The sequence below is a fragment of the Vanellus vanellus genome (assembly GCF_965231255.1).
Source record: "Vanellus vanellus genome assembly, chromosome: 5".
NCBI lineage: Eukaryota > Metazoa > Chordata > Aves > Charadriiformes > Charadriidae > Vanellus > Vanellus vanellus.
This window is the reverse complement of record NC_138910.1, coordinates 81,783,898-81,803,364: the sequence shown is the minus strand read 5'-3', so window position 1 is coordinate 81,803,364 and position 19,467 is coordinate 81,783,898. Positions and strand designations below refer to the sequence as shown.

Here is a 19,467-nt window from a genome sequence, read left to right as displayed (position 1 = left end):
AGGACTTTCTGTAAATGAGATAAAAGTTTTAACCTGAACTGCAACAGGATCACTGGTTTTAGAGACACAGCCTACACAGAAATGAGTCATGTTCTGACCTGGAGTATGTGTCTCACCATTTGGGGGATGTGTTTTGTGGAGGAAGCGTCTCCCACTACGTCACTTGGCATTCTCAGAGATGCGTTTGAGCAGCTCTGCGCCTGGGCACTGCCATAGCCCCCGGGTGGCATTTCCCGGCCGGCTGCCCTGCGGCTCCTCGTGCTCACCCCCCACCGCCCCACCTGGGGGGAGCGGAGCAGAAACGATGAGGTGGAGCACGAGGTGGAGACCCATGGGGCTGAACGGGTGTATCGGAAGGGTTCCACAGGCTCAGTCGAGAACGAATGTTACGAGGAGCGGCTGAGGGCCCTGGGGGGGTTCAGCCTGGAGAAGAGGAGGCCGAGGGGAGACCTTCTCGCTCTCTACAGCTCCCTGACAGGAGGGGGCAGCGAGGGGGGGTCGGGCTCTGCTCCCAAGGAACAGACGATGGGACAGGAGGGAACGGCCTCAAATTGCCCCAGGGAAGGTTTAGATTGGAGATTGGGAAGCACTTCTTCCCAGAAAGGGTTGTGGAGCACTGGAAGAGGCTGCCCGGGGCAGTGGGGGAGTCACCATCCCTGGAGGTGTTTAACAGAGGGGCAGAGGTGGTGCTGAGGGACGTGGGTTAGTGGTGACATGGCAGTGTTGGGTTAACGGTTGGACTCGGTGATCTTAAAGGTCCCTTCCAACCAAAATGATTCTGTGAATTTACCTACAGATTTATAAGACAGTTTTTAACTTATCTTTCTAGCTTTGCAATCCAGGTCAGGTGAGTAACGGCACAAGAAGGGGGTGTAATGGTAGCTTTTGGTCCTGCCTGACTGAAGATTTTTTTTCATTTGAAGACGCACCCGAGTACTACCCAGAGGTACCCCTGGAGAGTGTGTTGAAGGCTGTTTGGAGACAGGCGTATGCCAAACGTTCACGTGATATGCGGAACGTGGAAAGCTGTGTGCGCAGTCCCCTGCGGTTCGTTTCAGGGGCAGCGAGGTGGGAGCTCCAACCCCCCCTGCGCCACGAAGGCTCTTGGAAAAAGAGACCGTGTGCGGTTTTAATTAAACAATGGAGAAGAACTGGGCTTTTTCAAAGATTAATAGGTCTGTGTTTTAATTACGGGGAAATAATAGACTAGAGAGCTAGGAAAGTGGGAGGTATCAAAAAGAGAGAGGATTAAAAACTTTAAGGAAGCTGGGCGAGGCTATATTTTTCTGTACTTACAAATTACAGAAGATCATCCCCATTAATAATGATCGGAAAAATAATAAAATACCTCAGCCGTGTATGAAAACTAACATTAAAATCTATCTTTTATGCTTGTTGAGTAGAGAATTTCTGATTACAATCATCAGTTAAAAAAATAAATGGTTCTTTTTTTCATTCTAAGTTTAAAAATAGAATAATTATCTTCTGAGTTCAGCTATAGTTTAATCAATACTTTCCCAAGCAAAGTAAAGGTAAAAAGAGCAAAAGTCACTTTTATTTAATGATTGTTATGCTTTCTTTAATTGTGCTACAGTGTTATTATTAAATTCTAAAAATAATTGGCCCTACGCATAGATTTTTAAAATTACATTGCAGAAAATGCTGCCATGATGTGCAGGAAGTTTAAAAATGAACAAAATTAAAGGAAAGAAAGGAAAGCCGGGGGAGGGGGAAGGCCACTAATATTTGCGGTTTCTACTGGTTGTCATCTTTTCAATAGATTATTTCCCATACTTTACTGTAAGAAATGTTTTCTTGTGGGACTTGAATTGTCCATCAGTGATCAGCAACCGTGCACCCTCAGTGCCGCGATCCCGCGGGGAGCTGCCTGTGCTGACGTGGAACCGTGCGTTGATCTGGCACCATTATCCCCTGTATTTGTGGCACTTAAAACGAGCAGAAGGTGACGAAGAGGTGGGCTCGTAGCTCGAGGCTCAGGCTCATCCTGAGGGAACTGCGGTGGATGGCTGCCAGCTCCATCGGTGCCCGTGAAATCACGACTCTGCTCCAACTCACTGCTCAGCCTTGCTCACAGCTTCTGGTTTAAGTTCCCTGAAACGTTTGGCAGACTCAATGGGCAGACCGTTTCAGAGCGCAAACCCAGCATTTAAGTTTTTAGTAAAAATTTTGCTCAACTACACTGCTGCAGTCTTAAGGAAGTAGAGGTTCCCGCGGAGGGCTTTGGTCAGCGATGTCCTCCGCACGTGCAGCCCCGGCGCTGGGCGTGGGCCCCTCCAGTTGGGTTCCCCGTAGGTCCCATTGGCTTGCTGTGCGGGGTCTTGTCTCTTCGCAGCTGCCTTCCCCCCCAGTCCGCACTCGCGAGACGCTGGGTTGTCGCCGAGCGTGGCCCGGTCCCTGCCGGCGCAGCAGGACGGGGAGGGCGCGCGGGCAGCCGGGCTGTTTGTCTTCTTGGAGGAGCTGAACCGTTGCAGGGGTGCAGTCAAAAGAGCTCTTATTTCTCCAGATACGTTCATGTTTGTGCAATAAACATAATACAGAGTTATCGCTTATTATTGGCAGCTTGAAAAATACTATTAAAATACTGTTCGTAGTTAGAATTGCAGAATCCCGGACTGGTGGGGGCTGGAAGGGCCCTCTGGAGCTCCCCCAGTGCCACCCCCCGCCAGAGCAGGGGCACCTCCAGCAGTGGCACAGGACACCTCCAGGCGGGTTTGGAATGGCTCCAGAGGGGGAGACTCCCCCCCTCTCTGGGCAGCTGTGCCAGTGCTCTGCCGCCCCCACAGGAGAGAAGTCCCTCCTCAGGCTGAGATGGGACTTCCCATGTTCCAGTTTGTGCCCGTTCCCTCTTGTCCTGTCACTGGGCACCACTGGAACAAGACTGTTCCCACCCCCGGCCCCCTCCCTTGAAGGACTGATAAGCGTTGATGAGATCCCCCCTCAGCCTTCTCCTCTCCAGACTGAACAGCCCCACGGCCCTCAGCCTCTCCTCAGCAGAGAGATGCTCCAGTCCCCTCAGCATCTCCGCAGCCCTTTGCTGGGCCCTCTCCAGCCGTTCCATGTCCTTCTTGACCCGGGGAGCCCCGAACTGGGCACAGTGCTCCAGATGTGGCCTCCCCAGGGCAGAGCAGAGGGGGAGGATGACCTCCCTCGCCCTGCTGGCCACACTCTGCTTGATGCCCCCCAGGGTGCCATTGAAGAAGAAGAAATGAAGAAGTGCATCCAGAGATCAAGTGTGTGAGAAATACACTTGCAGGGAGAAACGCGGGGGCCGTGTTCGGGGTCGGCTGTGGTGTTGCAGACTGAGTCCACGCGCACTGCTCCGATCCCATGGGTTTGCTTGGGGTCGGTATTTTTGTTTTCTCGGTGTTTATTCTGTGCAAATGTTCATCCATACACACGTGTTTGGTTACGTCCCACAAAACATATGTGGAAAGACTGCTCTTTCATAGAAAATTGTAAAGGTTTAGGGGGAAAAAAGACCAAGCCTTCACTTACAGGGGAAAAAAATCCTCATTTGTCCTTATTTCCGTTCCTCAGCAGTAACTACAGTGCAGAAGCGTTGCCTCCGATGGCCAGGAGGACATGTGGGTGAATGTGTAGCCCAAGTTGCCTGCAGAATGGTTTTAAGCAGTAACTGCATTTTCAGAAACGAGAAGTGATTTGCAAACAGAAAGAGTTTGAATTCGTTAGATTAGGAAACATTTCTGAGATGAATCATTTGATTGCTTCTTCCATGGAGTAAACATGCACTTTATCCACTGCATCTCGCGGGCGTAGTGGGAAAATACAGCGTGTTGGCTGCTGTTTAATTTGAAGGCTAATCTGTGCAAAATATTTCAGCCAAATTCAGCAACATTTTCAAATCAGTCGGCTCCCACGGTGTTAGGGAACATGCACGGGTTTTCAGTAAATGTAGAGAAAAGCGTACTTTGGGCTGCTGAAGGAGCCTGTTAGGTAAAATATTTAACCTGTTTTCAAAGAACCTTATTTGGAATACAATTTTTAGCCTGAAACCGATGTGCTTCCACAATACAACACGCTTCGTCAGGGTCTGAACAAGACTGGAAGGTTTTCTCCTAGTTACATTTTTAGCAATACCTTTTGTGATTATTTTTTTTCATCAAGCTTGAAAACCTTTCTCAGCAGCTAAACATCTGTTCCATCTTTGGTCCTCGCTTTTCATGTTTTATACGGAAATCGTATACTGCATGCTTTTTGTTAATTAGTGGGGTATAGAAGAAAGTTGGGTTTAGCAGGTTTTCATCTCTATCCAAGATAACCGCGCACCTTCGATAATTAAAGCAAAATTCCTTATTTGTTTTAGAAAGCTATTTTGAGGAAATACCTTTGTATATCAAGTAAAACAGCGAGAGGTTTCATGTTGCTTTTTGCACTGCTGTGCCTCCCCTTCTCTCGGCAGGAAAGCCTTCATTTCAAAAGGGCTGTGTTTATATGAGAAGGTTTTGGGAGCCTTTGGGGCTTTGGGAGCCTTTGGGGCTTTGGGAGCGGGGGCCGTGCGGAGGCTCTGAGGATGCTTTGGAGCTGCCGCGACAGCTCTGCCCTTCTCGGCATGGTTTTCAGCTGGCTCGCTTTGTGCCTGATGAGAATTCCCCTTTTGTCTTTAATTAATATAAAAAAAAAATCATCTTTTATTATCTCTTTCTCTTCTTTTTTTTTTTTTTTTTAAGTGGGGCTAATTTTGTTCTTAGAAGCTGCACAGACAGCAGGGAATTTGAGGCTGGGTGTGTGCGCTGGGAGAGGAGGAGGCTGGTTTTCTCTTTTGTGGGAAGAAGCCATCGCGTTAACGCTTTCTTGCATGTTTTTGATGATGTGCGTGTGTGTAAACAATGAGGGAGTTAAATAAAATGGTAAACGGTCACTGAAACTCCGGGCTACCTTCAAAAATACTCATTTATAACTGACTGCATCCAGCTGCTGCAGAAATACCAGTAGAAAGGAAACGCATTGTGGAAAAACGTCAGCGAATCTGAGGTTTCTCTGCTTCTCCCCGGTTTTCTGTTCATTAGAATCCATTTGAAAATGTTCATAAGACTTCGCAAGCGGCTCCTTGCCTTCTCCGAATGGGACCAGACCCCGCACCACTCCTCCTGCAGGGATTCGCAGACATCAGCTGCGCTCTCCGTCCTCAAAGTGATGCTTCCCCATGACATCCCAGTTCTCTGCTATATAAACCGAGATTTTTTTTATCCCGTATTGTACGCAGCTTCTCTCAGAACCCTTTCAGATTTCATGTTGAGATCATTAATTAAATGAAGGGTTATTCTCATGATCCATTTCTGAAGAATTTCAGCCTGATGCTTCTAGTTTCTTATTCCTAAAGGGAATGTCATTTTTCCCCTTAAACAATACCGCCATATGCTTAAGCTACGAAATCACCATTTTCTCCCACCTAACAGCTTCCATAGTTGCGCTATTTTAATGTTTTATCAAAGAGGTGAGATCTATTGAGTTCTCTTCTTCTGTTGGATTTTCTTCATGTAAAAAACCTCTTTATCAAATAAAAATGCCCCATTAGTCTTTTGCACTTTGTAGTACCTTCCTTCAACTTTTAACGTTGTCTTAAAGCCTGTTCTATTGTGGGCATGGTGGTGAGCCTAAAATTTGCCTAGTTCACTCTCCGTGTTTCCTTAAAAGTAGGTAATACATTTATGACTTCCCAGTCACATCACATCGCTTTCACGTGGCCTCTGCCCACGCGCTGGATGTCACCTTCTTTATGGAAAACTGGAGTATAGTGCTCGGTTCGGTTTTGAGCCGTAGTTAAATATCCGTAACCTCCCTGCGGACAGGCTCAGTCTTTTCCATCGGCTCATGGAAATAAAGCTCCTCCTGCATGCTCTCTCTGTCCTTTTATCCCCCCACTTCTCAGCCCCGGAGAGGGACGCTCCTGGCTGGCCGTCCCTCCCGGACCCCCTTCTCCCAGTCCTGTTTCCCCAGGCTCTTCACCCGTTTTCTTTTGCTCAGGTCTCCTCTCCTGTCTCCTCCAGCCCTCCTGTTCTTGTGACAACCGTCTCCTTGTCTATGGCAAGGCGGTACCCGAAGTATCTCCAGTGTTTATGTTCTCCGTGTATTCCCATACTTCACCCCGTCCTGTGTTCTGCTGGTGTTGATTGGTTTCCTTCCCATCGTTATGTTTTCTTTCCTCGCTGCTCTTCCGTGAGTCTTCCTGGCTGCTCACGACAGTCAGCCTCCTGGCTGGAGTTCAGGAGAGCATCCCTGGGCTGCCTTGCCTGGGGACTGCTTTCTCTGTCCGACTCCGCCAAGCAGAATGTAGGCTGTGTCCCAAGCGTCCGTTGAACACACCATCAAAACGCCCATGGGTCTGAGGAGTGGTCTTTACCGCCCTTTCCATCTCCTGTCACCAGCACCGCTCCCCTCTTTCCAGATGACAGGAAGGTTTGATGGCCACTCCAAAGCCAGCAGCTCCAAAGCTGACTTAAAAGTTAGAGCACCTCCTGGGACCGTTTTTCTCCCGGCAGCCTGCGTGCCGCTGGGTGGCCGCCCCTTTAGCCCCACCAGTGACAGGGGTTCCTCGGCTCCGGAGCAGCTTGGCATCCCCCGGCGTCACCCCGGGCCCCCCGGCCACCGCTCTGCCCCTCCGGTGCTGGGGAGCGCCGCGCTCTGCCACCAGCACCAGCTCGCCTCCGCGGGCATCCCGCCCCAGCAAACCTCTGCTTTCCTTCTTGTTTTCTTAATTGTGCTGAGGAGGGCTGTCAGCGCTATTCCCCCACTTCTTACTGCTTTTCCCCCAAAGTTTTCGTCGCTGCGTTGATGCCGTGCTCTTCTCAGGACTCGCCGGTGACATTTTTGGGCCCCTCACTACAAGAAGGACATTGAGGTGTTGGAGCGTGTCCAGAGAAGGGCTACAAAGCTGGTGAAGGGTCTGGAGGACAAACCTTATGAGGAACGCCTGAGGGATCTGGGGTTGTTTAGCCTGGAGAAGAGGAGGCTGAGGGGAGACCTTATCACCCTCTACAACTCCCTGAAAGGAGGTTTTAGAGAGATGGGAGCTGACCTCTTCTCCCTGGTGACAAGTGATAGGACAAGAGGAAACGGGTTCAAGTTATGTCAGGGCAGGTTTAGATTGGATATTAGGAAGCATTTTTTCACTGAAAGGGTTATTAAACATTGGAATAAGCTGCCCAGAGAGGTGGTGGATTCACCATCCCTGGAGGTGTTTAAGAAAAGGGTAGATGAGGTGCTTAGGGACATGGTTTAGGAGTGGTGGTGTTTTTATCAGGGCAGGTTAACGGTTGGACTTGATGATCTTAAAGGTCCCTTCCAACCTCACTGATTCTATGATTCTATGATTTATTAGTGTCCCTCACGGCGCGGTTCTCCTCATCCCGGTGTGCAAGGGAGCAACTTCAGCTGGAAAGCTGTTTTAGAGAGAAATTACAAACGCTTCCTAATACGCAATACCAAATATTGACAAGAGCAGCATATTGCAGTGCCTAATTACCTCAGTAGAAGGTAATACTTCTGTTACGCCTGGGTGGCTTTTTTTTTTTTTTTGGTTGCATATCTACAGAAAAGATTTTCAATTAACGTTGACCTTTAATACTCCGACTGGTTTTTGAATCTACAGATGGTGAAACGGACTACAAATTAGATTTTGCAATATACCTTGTTCTTTATATTTCTCAGCTGATTAGTGTCAGACGGTTTGCAGCGCCTACGCTGGCGCGATCGGCCGCTGTTCCCTCCCAGTCTCCGGGGCCGTGTTCAAACCCCCGAGATATTGTGTAGAAAGGCTGTCAAACTCTGCAGATGTACGTGTTTGCATTCTCCAGCTGTACTTTTTACTCGTTTTAAAAAACAAAACCAAAACCAAACCCAAACCTACTTCATGGAGGAAAATTTTTGAACTAAAATTTAGCCGGCAAGGAATCTGTTTGGGGTATGTCTGCTTCTGATTGTAGGGGTGGTGGTGTTCACCGAGCTCCGATTAAGGTGACTGTTATACCCTGCAGAGCGCTATGTTTAGTTATTGTTCTAATAATAATTTTAATAAAGCTAAAGCATGGCATAATAAGCAAATCGCATTCTGCCATACCGAAGATGTCTTAAAAATTATTGAGTAGAGCGATGCTTTATATTTCATCGCTCTTGTCAGCGGGGAAATACATGTTAATTGAATGCGTGTTTGCTTTAAAAGAGATGTCTTGAATATGATTAGCAGTGACAAATCTAATAACCTTTTGAAAAGGAAAAAATATTGTTTTGGATTCAAAGATGTCATTATAGTTTTTGGTGGGAAAACTAAAACTTTGTTTTAGTTCCGTAACTAAGCAGGGAGAAGTTGATTGTGTCTCGGGAAAGGGGCCGTCATTTGGCACAGCCCCGTGAAAGCGGAGCGGAAAGGGCGGCTCTGACGATGTCATTGGGTCCGGTGCAGAAATAACCGAGACTTTCTACCTCCCGCTCCACCGAGCGCCCACGGCAGGAAGATCAGAAAGGAAGAACTTAGCAGGAAAAGATAGTTACGTTTATCGCCTGTTGGTAAGATAGGCTTTGGGTGTGGGATGATTTGTGAATTAACAAATGACTCAGGGTTTGAGGTTCAGCTCTAATCTATTACAGCTGTAGTCGGGCTAAAAATCAACAGCGGCTGAAGGGCATTTAAAAGCTCCTTCATTTTCATACTCACGGTTTCACCTTCTTTCCCAGGTGTTACTTGGAAGATGGAGCTTCAAAGGGGGCCTGGCTGAATCGGTCGAGCATTATTTTTGCTGGAAGCGATAAGTGGTCGGTAGACCCGCGAGTGTCCATCGCAACAGCCAACAGAAGAGAATACAGCCTGCAGATACAGGACGTGGACGTGACAGATGACGGTCCATACACCTGTTCTGTGCAAACCCAGCACACTCCCAGGACGATGCAGGTGCACCTAATTGTACAAGGTATGCGTTCAACCTAATTGCGAACCGTTACTGGAGATCTACTGGAAAAAAAAATCATTTATAGACAGGAAACGTCAGCTGAGCACATTTTAAAGAATTTCTTCCTCCCTTCTTCCTCCCTTCTTCCTCCCTTCTTCCTCCCTTCTTCCTCCCTTCTTCCTCCCTTCTTCCTCCCTTCTTCCTCCCTTCTTCCTCCCTTCTTCCTCCCTTCTTCCTCCCTTCTTCCTCCCTTCTTCCTCCCTTCTTCCTCCCTTCTTCCTCCCTTCTTCCTCCCTTCTTCCTCCCTTCTTCCTCCGATACATGTAGCCATAGACTGTATGTGCCGTTGGCTCTGGTCCCCTGCCAATAGGTAATTAGCCCAGAAGGGTCTCCAACTTGCCACAATCTGGTTTAAATCCTCGCTCTTCTGACAATTGAACACGACGTAAAAATAAAAAAGGAAAATACCAACACAATAGTTGAGGTATCACACGCATTGTTATAAAACAAAGCATAGTTATAAAACCAAGAATTAACGCATCAGCTTAAAAAAAGCAAAATTAGAACGACTAAAGCAATTTTTCAAAACCAGAAATTCTATTGGATTTAGAAATTTGACAGAAATTCATTAAAACCGAAATAAAATGAAGACAAAATCAGCTGATTTTGCATTAAAATCCATACTTTTTGTTTCTTCCAGCCAGTTTTCTCACAGAAATACTAAGATCACAATATTGTTAATAAGAACAGTCCATTTATTCCCATGAGATAGTTTTCTCTTCTGAGCACTCCAGAACAACACTGTCAGTCGTACACACACGGAGGTGATATTTATCGTATCGTTCCGGGGTGAACAATTCGTATTTTTGATTGTCTTTGTAATAGTTAATAACCTCGTGCAAGGGGCTAAAAAAAAAAAAGTTGGAAATTAATTGCGTGTATGAAACGTATAAACAGGAGCTTAAAATTAATTAGGCTAACTACAAGTATAGAGAGAAATAATAACTCAATAGTTAAAAATATGCATAATTATTAAGCGGTTGCATTTATATCTTCAGAAATGCAAAGTATAACCTAAGGCTTTAAGTTATTAGTCTTTGGTGTAATCATCATTAACATTTTCTGTTGCATTTTTATGAGTAATAAAGCGATGAGTATAAACCAGAGGAATTTAAATGGCAATCTCTATTAATCCATATGGCACGCCAAAATCCCTTACAAGTAACACGTATGAAACGCTTCTCGGACTAATTATCCTTAACCACCGGACCTTCAGACCCCGATGGTTTGTAAGAAAGTTAGACTGTAGCTCTCCAAGAGCTAAGTGTGTTTGTTGCATAATGAACGTTATTTTATTAGTGCGGCCAAAAAGCCGTCACTGGGTCATTTTTATAACCCTCCTCCCAGGCGGCTGTTGCGTGGAGACCCGTAAACGTACTGTGTACGCGGGGGGGTGTTCAGGGATGGCAGAAGTATTTGCTATGGGACTGGGGAGCCGGAATGAAGGAGCTGGGACAGCGTCAGTTAATATTCCAATTGCAGATATACGGTCAGTCACTCCAATATTATTTTACGTAGGGGGTAGGGACCAGCTCCGTGGAGCACAGCCGGAACAAGCGGACCATTTTCCAGCTGAGGTTAAATAAACGGCCCCGGTCCCTGTGTTTTTCGCGGTGTAGTTCTCGTAGCGCTTCTCAAGAAGGGAAAGCTGCCGAGCTCCCGCTTGGAGGGAGCGGTCCCGCACCCGCTGGGCGGCCGAGCGGGGTCAGCGGCGCTGGAGGATGCCCCATCCCATCCCCGTGGTGACTGTGGCCATTTCTTTCCGTTCCAGCTCATACCTTTATGTACATATCGCTATAGGTATTAGTAGTAATTAGCGGCCGTGCAGTGGGTGCTCGGTGGATCAGATGTGAGTTGCACCAATCGCTCACCCACACGGGTGGGATTCCACCTGGCGTCAACGCTGGCGTCTGCACGGTGATTTAGAGAGAGCCGTGTCACACAGGTAACTGTCGTTATCCGCCCCGTGGACCGCAATGGGGCTTGTGCATGTCAGCACAGTTAATCGGGTCGCTTCGTACTTACTCTGCTAATAAAGCCACGGCTGCGCCTCGCGCGTGCGGAGGCTCCGGCGGCGGGGACGGGAGATTTAGGCGTCCTTTGAGATGGAGACTGACCTGTCTGAAAGTAACGGAGGCTGGAAAGGAAACATCACAGGGCTAATTGGTGCCGTAAGCTTGTACGTCCTCCCCTGCCCCACAGGGCTCACAGGGATGGTGTAATAACGTTTTATGGAAGCGGTTTTATGTTTCCTTTTAATATTGGTCGTGGCTTTGTATTTCAAGATTAGAGACAACTTCTGCTATCGGGGAGAAATAAATGAAGGGAAAAGCGGGTCTTTTTTGGCAAAGGAAAATCTCTCAGTCGAAGGGCTGGGTGTCCTTTTACGTTGTGGAGCCACGACCAGCGGCAGACCTACGGCAGCACATGAAATAACAGGAGAAAAAGCAAATTTGAAAGCCGAGTCTTAGCCCTTTAAAATTCCTCTGCCCACAGGCTGTATTCTGTCGAGTAGCGTTGAAAGAAGACGTTCTCCTGCTGCAAACAGCAGAGCTGGAGGAGCCAGGGGTGTGCGCGTCCTATCACAGACTAAATGAATAAAGACTTACGTCTGATCGTGAGCTCTCAAATAGGTTCAAACTCCAGATTGCAAAATTATTTGCTGTGACGATCCACTTTAAAAGCCATGTAAATCCCTCCCTCTCTCTTTTTCTCTTTATTTTTTTTTGGGGGGGGGGGTGGGTGGGTGAGGTCTTTCTATACACACAGAGCCAGTAGCTCTCATTTTGAATATCCTCTTCTCTGCTCTTCGGGCTGACAATTTCTGAACACGTTCGTGTGAGTGCTCCAGAGAATAAACGCACTTTAATGGGTTAAAGATGCCTTAATTTCCGTGAGTAAAACGTAGAAAGGTGACGTGGTCAGCAGATGGCCCCGGCTGGAGGGAAGCGGCAGCCGCTCCGTCGCTCTCCCAGGCGCGGACACGGGCGGCAGCGAGACCTCCGGGGTTTGGCCACGGTCAGTCAGCAATCTCTGGCAGAGCTTGAAGTTGAGTCCCAGTCTCCCAAACCCCTGCCCAGCGCCTTAACGAGACCACCCGGTCCAGTCTAGAGCACTGTTCCCTGTTACGGAGTTACGCCTTTTTGTACCAAGAAAATTAATCAAAATACTTCATAAAAGAAGAAAAAAGGCTAACGCGTCTTTAGCCCACGCTTACATCAGTGAAAGAAAAATCACATGAAAGAGAGGAAGATAATCCGGTTCACTTTATTCCGGCGACCTTATTAAAAAGAAGTGAGAATTATGGAGTAATTAATTAAAAGTTTAGAAGGTAGGAGTTTGTAATCAACTCGCTCTACCTCAGTGCCAGATGCTCGATCTGCAAAGTCGTGAACTACAGATGATTTAAACGTCAGACGTTTGCCGCGGTGAAGTAAAAAAATGAAATAGCTCTTACCACACCGTCTTGCTCATAATTTTTCTAGCAAAACGTTGCGATTTCTGCCATTTCTAATCTGAGGTTTATTCTACCAAAGTTTAAACTGGACCCTCCAATCTGTGTTTCCCTTTCAATTTGCAAAAAAACATTAAGACTTGTTTACTGCTGCCCTTGAGAATTAGTTTTGCGGCGGGGCAGAGCGCCGGTCCCCCGTTCCCCCGTGTGTCGGGGCGCAGCGGCACCGTGCGGGGAAGGGGCAGGTCGGGCCCTCGCCCGTGGCTCCGGGGGGACGGAGGCCAGAACGGGGTGCTCAGACGGACCGCGGGAGGGCTGCCGGGACGATTCAAAGAATAGAGGACACGACTGAACGAGATTGCTTTGTTTAACCTAGCGAAATGAGGGCTCGGGGGGATTTTGTTATGCTTTACACATACACGTGGGGTGGCTCCCGGGAAGGGAGAACGAGTGTACCGGCTGAGGGACAGCACTGTTACAAGACAAATTCCTACAAACTCTCTCAGCCTATGAGGACAGGCTGGGAGAGGTGGGGGGGTTCCGCCTGGAGAAGAGAAGGCTCCAGGGAGACCTCAGAGCCCCTTCCAGTGCCTAAAGGGGCTCCAGAAGAGCTGGGGGGGGACTTTTTACAAGGGCATGGAGTGATAGGATGAGGGGGAATGGCTTCAAACTGGAAGAGGGGAGATTGAGATGAGTTATTAGGAAGAATCATAGAATCACAGAATTGTCTAGGTTGGAAGAGACCCTTGGGATCATCAAGCCCAACCATCTACACTACTCTACAAAGTTCTCCCCTACACCATATCCCCCAACACCACATCTAAACGTCTCTTAAACACATCCAGGGATGGGGACTCAACCACCTCCCTGGGCAGTCTATTCCAATGGCCGACCACTCTTTCTGGGAAAAATTCTTTCCTAATGTTCAGTCTAAACCTGCCCTGGTGGAGCCTGAAGCCATTCCCTCTTGTTCTGTCATTAATGACCTGTGAGCAGAGACCAGCACCAACCTCTCTACAGTGCCCTTTCAAAGAGTTGTAGAGAGTGATGAGGTCTCCCCTCAGCCTCCTCCTCCTCCAACTAACCACTCCCAGCTCCTTCAGCCGCTCTTCATAGGATTTGTCTGTGAGGCCCTTCACCACCTTCGTTGCCCTCCTCTGCACTTGCTCCAGCACCTCGATACCTCTCTTGTATTGAGGTGCCCAAAACTGGACACAATACTCGAGGTGTGGCCTCACCAGTGCTGAGTACAGGGGCACAATCACCTCCCTACTTCTGCTGGCCAGGCTATTTCTAATACAGGCCAGGATGCCATTGGCTTTCTTGGCCACCTGGGCACACTGCCGGCTCATATTCAGCCCCTTGTCAATGAGAACCCCCAGGTCGCTTTCTGCCAGGCAGATTTCCAGCCACACCTCCCCAGGCCTCCCCCAAGAAATCCCTGACTGTGGGGGCGGTGAGCCCCTGGCGCAGGGTGCCCCGAGGAGCTGTGGCTGCCCCATCCCTGGAGGTGTTCAAGGCCGGGTTGGACGGGGCTGGGAGCAACCTGGGCTGGGGGAGGTGGCCCTGCCCGGGGCAGGGGGTGGCACTGGGTGGTCTTCAAGGTCCCTTCCAACCCAAACCAGTCCGTGATTCTGCAATAACTTAGCCGTGAGTGAATTTTCATGAGCGATGCGGGAAAGGTGGCCGGTCCCTGTCACGTTGGGATGGGTTGTACAAGGCGAGCAGCCGGGGTGCAGGACGGTGGTTCACACGGGGGTCTGGGGGGTGACCAGGATGAGTGAGGTTTGTGGCCATGGTCTTCCGAATGACGGGATTAAGGATCCGACAGCCCTGTTTGTCTCCTTGAACACGAACGAGGAGCCTGGCCGTGCTCCTGGTGGCGGCAGCCCCGCGATGTGCTGGCACAGCCTGGGTCGAGGGGTGTCCTTTCAAGGCTGTGTTATGGTCTGTCGTGGATGCTCAGCTCGGGTAGGTCTGTGGTTTAGGCTCTGAGGTGCCGATAACAGCTCTCGTTCCCTTTGCCCCCCCCCGCGGTCTCTGCTGCCCTCCCTGACCCCACTGCACCCTCTGCCCTCCCCACCCCCCGGGAGCCGCATCCCGCCTACATCAGCGCTCTCCAGCGGTACCAAAATGCGAACCCCGGGGAATCGGTGACACAAAAACGTTCTTACATTAGTTACTTGACATCCTAATTTTGATTTCAGTCCGGCCCGTGCTGGGCACGTCAGGGCTGCCCCCGGGACAGACCCCCTGCGTGTGAGACACGGCTCTTGCTCCCGTCCTGCCCTCTGCGGCGCCTGGCTTCTGTACGGAACCCGCACTCCACGCGCCGTGCTTGTAAATAGTCCAGTTATCTACGCAAATGCGACTTACAGATTCAGTCAGAAACCACAACCTACGTTTTTTGCTTAAACGTGTATAATATTTCCAAAGTAATACTCAAGGCACTTTTTCTGTTTAATAAACCTCCTTGATGTCCCCTAAATATTAATGTATTGATTTAGTCTTTGCAATGTTTGCAAAGTCTAATTTTTTTTTCCTCAATCAGGCCAAGAGGGACTTGCATTTGGAGCTAACGAGATAAATCTTACCCAAATTTATTTAAAGTGGGGCAAAATAAATATGCAAAAGACTTCAAAAATCATATAACAACCACTTTCCAGCAAAAACTGACAATCCATTACTCTCTTAAATTGCTAGCGCTCGAGTAGCATGTCAGTTTTTGTTATAAAATTAACTCACTAGTGCCAGCCACTGTTATCATCTTGTCCCTGCTCAGCACAAGAAGAAAAAGACTTAGAGAAATTGTTCCGGAGGTGGAGGCGGCTGCGTGAGGTTTGCTCGATGAGAGAGACCCCCCAGTCGAGCGTCCCGCTCGCCCTCGCCCTTACCAGGGCTGCATCCGCAATCATTAACGCATCGCTAATGACCCATCAGAATGTTTTCTCCAGCATTTGTATTTTTTTTTTATCCATTCATTAAATTCCTCCCACATCTGTACCTCTCACAGCATTCAAAGGAGCTGCAGGGGCTCCCGCTCTCTAAAATATGTATGAATGGCTTTTCCCCTTCTTTAAAAGACTTAAATCATGGGAAAATGTTTGCATTAGCAGGTGATCTCATTTACGAGGATGTAAATCAGGAATATTTCATCTAAAGTAGAACAGGGCTGTGCTAGGCTGAAACTCATAATTCTGCAGCGCTGGAGGTGCTTTACAGTCGTGGCTGCAACCGAATTTCCATTATGAGCCTGAAATTTCCATCTTCTGAAATCCGCAGGCAAAAGGTAATCTACACAAAATGATCATTTGCTCTCTGGTCTGAAGTGTATTAGCTCTGCTACGTTTGAATTAAGTTGAATGGGTCGGTTTGTGCCCCGTGAGAGCCTTGCGAAAGCTGCGTTCAGCAGAGTCCCGACCGTCTTTCGGCAACTTCTTGCGTTATACGGCAGCGCCAGAAGCAGAAGTTAAGGAGGAGAAAATAAGGGGCAAAGCAGAAAACCCCAACAGCTTAGGTTAAAGAACACCGTGGTCTAATGCAAAGGGGAAAAATGCCGCGTATTCAATTCTGAGCTTTGCGTTCGCAAGGTTAGTTGTGTTCTGCATCCCGTCTCCACCCACGTCAACGGTTTGACACTGAAAAAGAGGGGATTTAGATGAGATATGAGGAAGAAATTCTTGACTGAAGAATTCCGAGCCAGAGCGGCGCGTGCACTCCCTGCTGGCCCTTTCTAAGGCACCGCTGGGCTGAGCTCCCGCCCCGCAAACAGGGACCTCCCTCCAGTCAAACACAGACAACCCGCTGGAAATGCCGCGTGAAAAGAATTACCAACCTTTTTGAAAGACAGTTTTAAAACAATATTTAGGAGACAAAGCTGATTCAGAATGAGAATTTGTCGGGGAGCGACGTGGTGGCTGTGCCCTCTCTGCGCTGTGGGTCTCCTCTGGTTCTTACCGGCATTGAGGCAAATAGAGCTCAAATCTCTTATGTTGCGTTAGACTGATCTAAAGTGGGTGATGTGAACAAAACCTGTTGGGCCAGCTTGGTTTTGTTTTTTTTTTATTATTATTATTTTTATTCCTTTTTAAGTAAGGTGCAGATGACCTCCGTAGTCTCCCACATCTCAACGAAAACGCTTTCGTTGAGGCGTTTACAATCAGAAGAGTTTGACTTGAAAATGTGAAAATAACGTTGTGGTTAGTGCCGCCCGGCGGGGATCGCGGGGGCTCAGCACGTGTTCCTCGAGCCCCGGCGGCATCGCCGCTGCCGCAGGCTTTCTCCTGGCGCTGGCCACGAGCGGGGAGAAGACGCGGCGTCCCGTGTCCGGGCGGGCTGATGAACCTGCGGGAGTCCATTCGCGACGAGTCACTGGTAGGAGAAGGTGATGTGCGATTGCGTCGTGCAAGGCACGAAATTGTCAAGGCTGCCAAAGCTGTGCTTTTTGAAAGATTCTGTATTTACTGCTTATGTCTTTTTTAAGGTTTTGCATCTCTTGAATACGCTGTTCCCACTGAACTCAATGGCAAAAGCTCTGAGAGTTTCACTCGGGAAAGAGTCACCGCTCACGGCAAGACTTGCTTGGAAGAGCAAAACTGAAATGCTGCTTTTTTCCACTGCGCTGCCTCGGAAATGCAATTGTCATTTGAAACTAGAGTGTGGCAATGCAGAGATTTTAATTACAATTGCTTTATCCAAATGCCATTTCGTTTGAAGAGATCCTCCAAAATGTTAGTCTGTAACTGTGACGAACTGCGGGTGTATTATTGTAAAGACGTAAAATTTGGTTTATAACACTTTTAAGGGTTCAGTTACATGTAAGTACATGCTCTTCTGACTGCCCTTACTATGGGCGCGATTATTCCCTCTCTGAATGCCTCTTTGACGTCCTGTTGCTTCAATTAAAGGCAATGGGGCTGGCCTGGAAAAACTGAGATAATTATTTTGCTATTCATTGCCATCATTTCCACATTGCGAGTGGTTTTGCAACTCTGCACCCTGAGTAAGCACTATAATATTTTATTGAGCTTTCCGCTGCCTGTCACTGTGATTACTGTGATTTGTCTGATTTCTTTTTCTTTGGATTTCCTTTATTTCAACTTCCGTAGTGCTAGACTGGCAGTTGTCGGGAGAAAAAAAGGTGTCCCGCATTTAAAAGTTTATTTTTTGCTTGGAATGATGTTAACAAAGTTAAATAGCCGTGGAGTGTGTTGGAGACCAATCTCAGCAACTCTCTCTTGCGGTGTCATCATTTTCATCAACTAGATTTGAAGAAGGATGTAAAAACTATCATCTCACCTGATGGAGGGAAGATCTAGAACATGCTTGGTTTATCTTGCAAAAAGATTTTTAATCTAAATATTTAGTGAAGTCTTGCTAAGGAGGTGCAAAGCCACTGATTGTCCTCACACAAATTCCCAACGTTTTCAAAAATCTTTATCTTCTGTCTCTCTAAGATTGAGGAGAAAACACTATAAAAGTATTTTAGGGTCAAAACTTTGGCATGGTAAGCTTTTTAGTAAATTCTTCCTCGCACGATTCTAATTAATGCAATTAAAACATGCCGTATCAGGAATTCTGTTCATTTTAATAGTTGAAAACGTAGATCTGTGTATGAAAGCCATTTCTGTAGAAGCAGAATGGAAATAAACTGGAAAATAAAATAAAAGGGCACATGAGACGTTCTGAAGAGGCACGGCCGTGTCCCTTCCGCGCGTCACCGAGAGGAGCACATCTGCCGTGTCTCCGCATGAAAGACTGAGGTCAGCAGCTTGCTTTTAGCCTGATTAGAACTAATAACATCTGACATACTAAATATCCTAGTTGAAATACTATAATCTGATAAAAACCTTTTGTCAAGTCCAGTTAATGTTCAAAACGGGAGACAAATGGAAACGGTGCTGAAAATACAGGTTTCCCAAAGCGCGAAGCTTTCCCCGCAGCATCCCTTCTCGGCTGATGCCACCGAAAACGCGGCATCGTAACTGTGCCCGTACGCGCTTTTAGAATCAATCACTCATTTAAAGTGACAAATATCTTAGTCAAGGGTCTGGAGCACAAGTCCTACGGGGAGCGGCTGAGGGCCCTGGGGGGGTTCAGCCTGGAGAAGAGGAGGCCAAGGGGAGACCTTCTCGCTCTCTACAGCTCCCTGACAGGAGGGGGCAGCGAGGGGGGGTCGGGCTCTGCTCCCACGGAACAGGCGATGGGACAGAAGGGAATGACCTCACGTTGCCCCAGGGGAGGTTTAGGGTGGATATTGGGAGAAATTTCTTCCCGGAAAGGGCTGTCCAGCACCGGCACAGGCTGCCCGGGGCAGCGGTGGAGTCCCCATCCCTGGAGGTATCTAAGGGTGGTGTAGATATAGCGCTGAGGGACGTGGGGTAGTGGTGGGCTGTCAGTGTTGGGGTGATGATTGGACTGGATGATCTTACGGGTCTTTGCCAATCCAGGAGATTCTGAGATTTTTCTGTGATAATAATAAATCACAGTGACGTGATACTTTCCAAGAAAATTTACCGTAATCAGAGTGCCATTCTTAGACATTTTGCTGCTCAAGACTCTTAACCGGTTGGGAAGCGGCTTCTGCACGTTGGCAGTGGCTGTTGGGGCGCACCAGGCGTCCCCAGGCTGCGGCAGGAGACGGAGCGGCACTACCACCGTGTCCCGTCCCGTCCCCCCCAGCTCCCATCCCCTCTGCCTCCCCCCCCGGTTCCGCTTCCCCTCTTCTGTCGCTGGCCTGGAGAGGCGGGTTGGAAACGGGGTATCAATAAAGAGGCTGGCAGTAGTTTCTGCTGTGGAAACGCTGCTAGAACAACGCCGTGCGACTGCAATAATACTGAATTTTTTTGCTGCTTCAGCGTGAGAGAGAGGGCGGTTTGCTGCCGGCGCAGGTTCCCGTGCCCCCGGCTGGTGGGGCTCCGCGCTGGGCTTTGGGGTCTTTAGGCTCTGCCACTGGAGCGATCAGAAATATTGGAAACTTCTTCGTACAAGGAATAGTTCATTTATATTGCCTATAGACTAAAATCAATG

General features: G+C 48.3%; 1 protein-coding gene across 1 annotated transcript in view; it reads left to right on the top strand.

Moving 5' to 3' along the window:
* The window catches only part of NEGR1 (neuronal growth regulator 1), a 307,482-nt gene that overhangs the window by 134,355 nt on the left and 153,660 nt on the right, over positions 1 to 19,467 (top strand). The window contains exon 2 of the mRNA XM_082483897.1: positions 8,713 to 8,945. Coding sequence (XP_082340023.1) covers positions 8,713 to 8,945 — 233 coding nt within the window. The remainder of the gene's footprint in view (positions 1 to 8,712; positions 8,946 to 19,467) is intronic.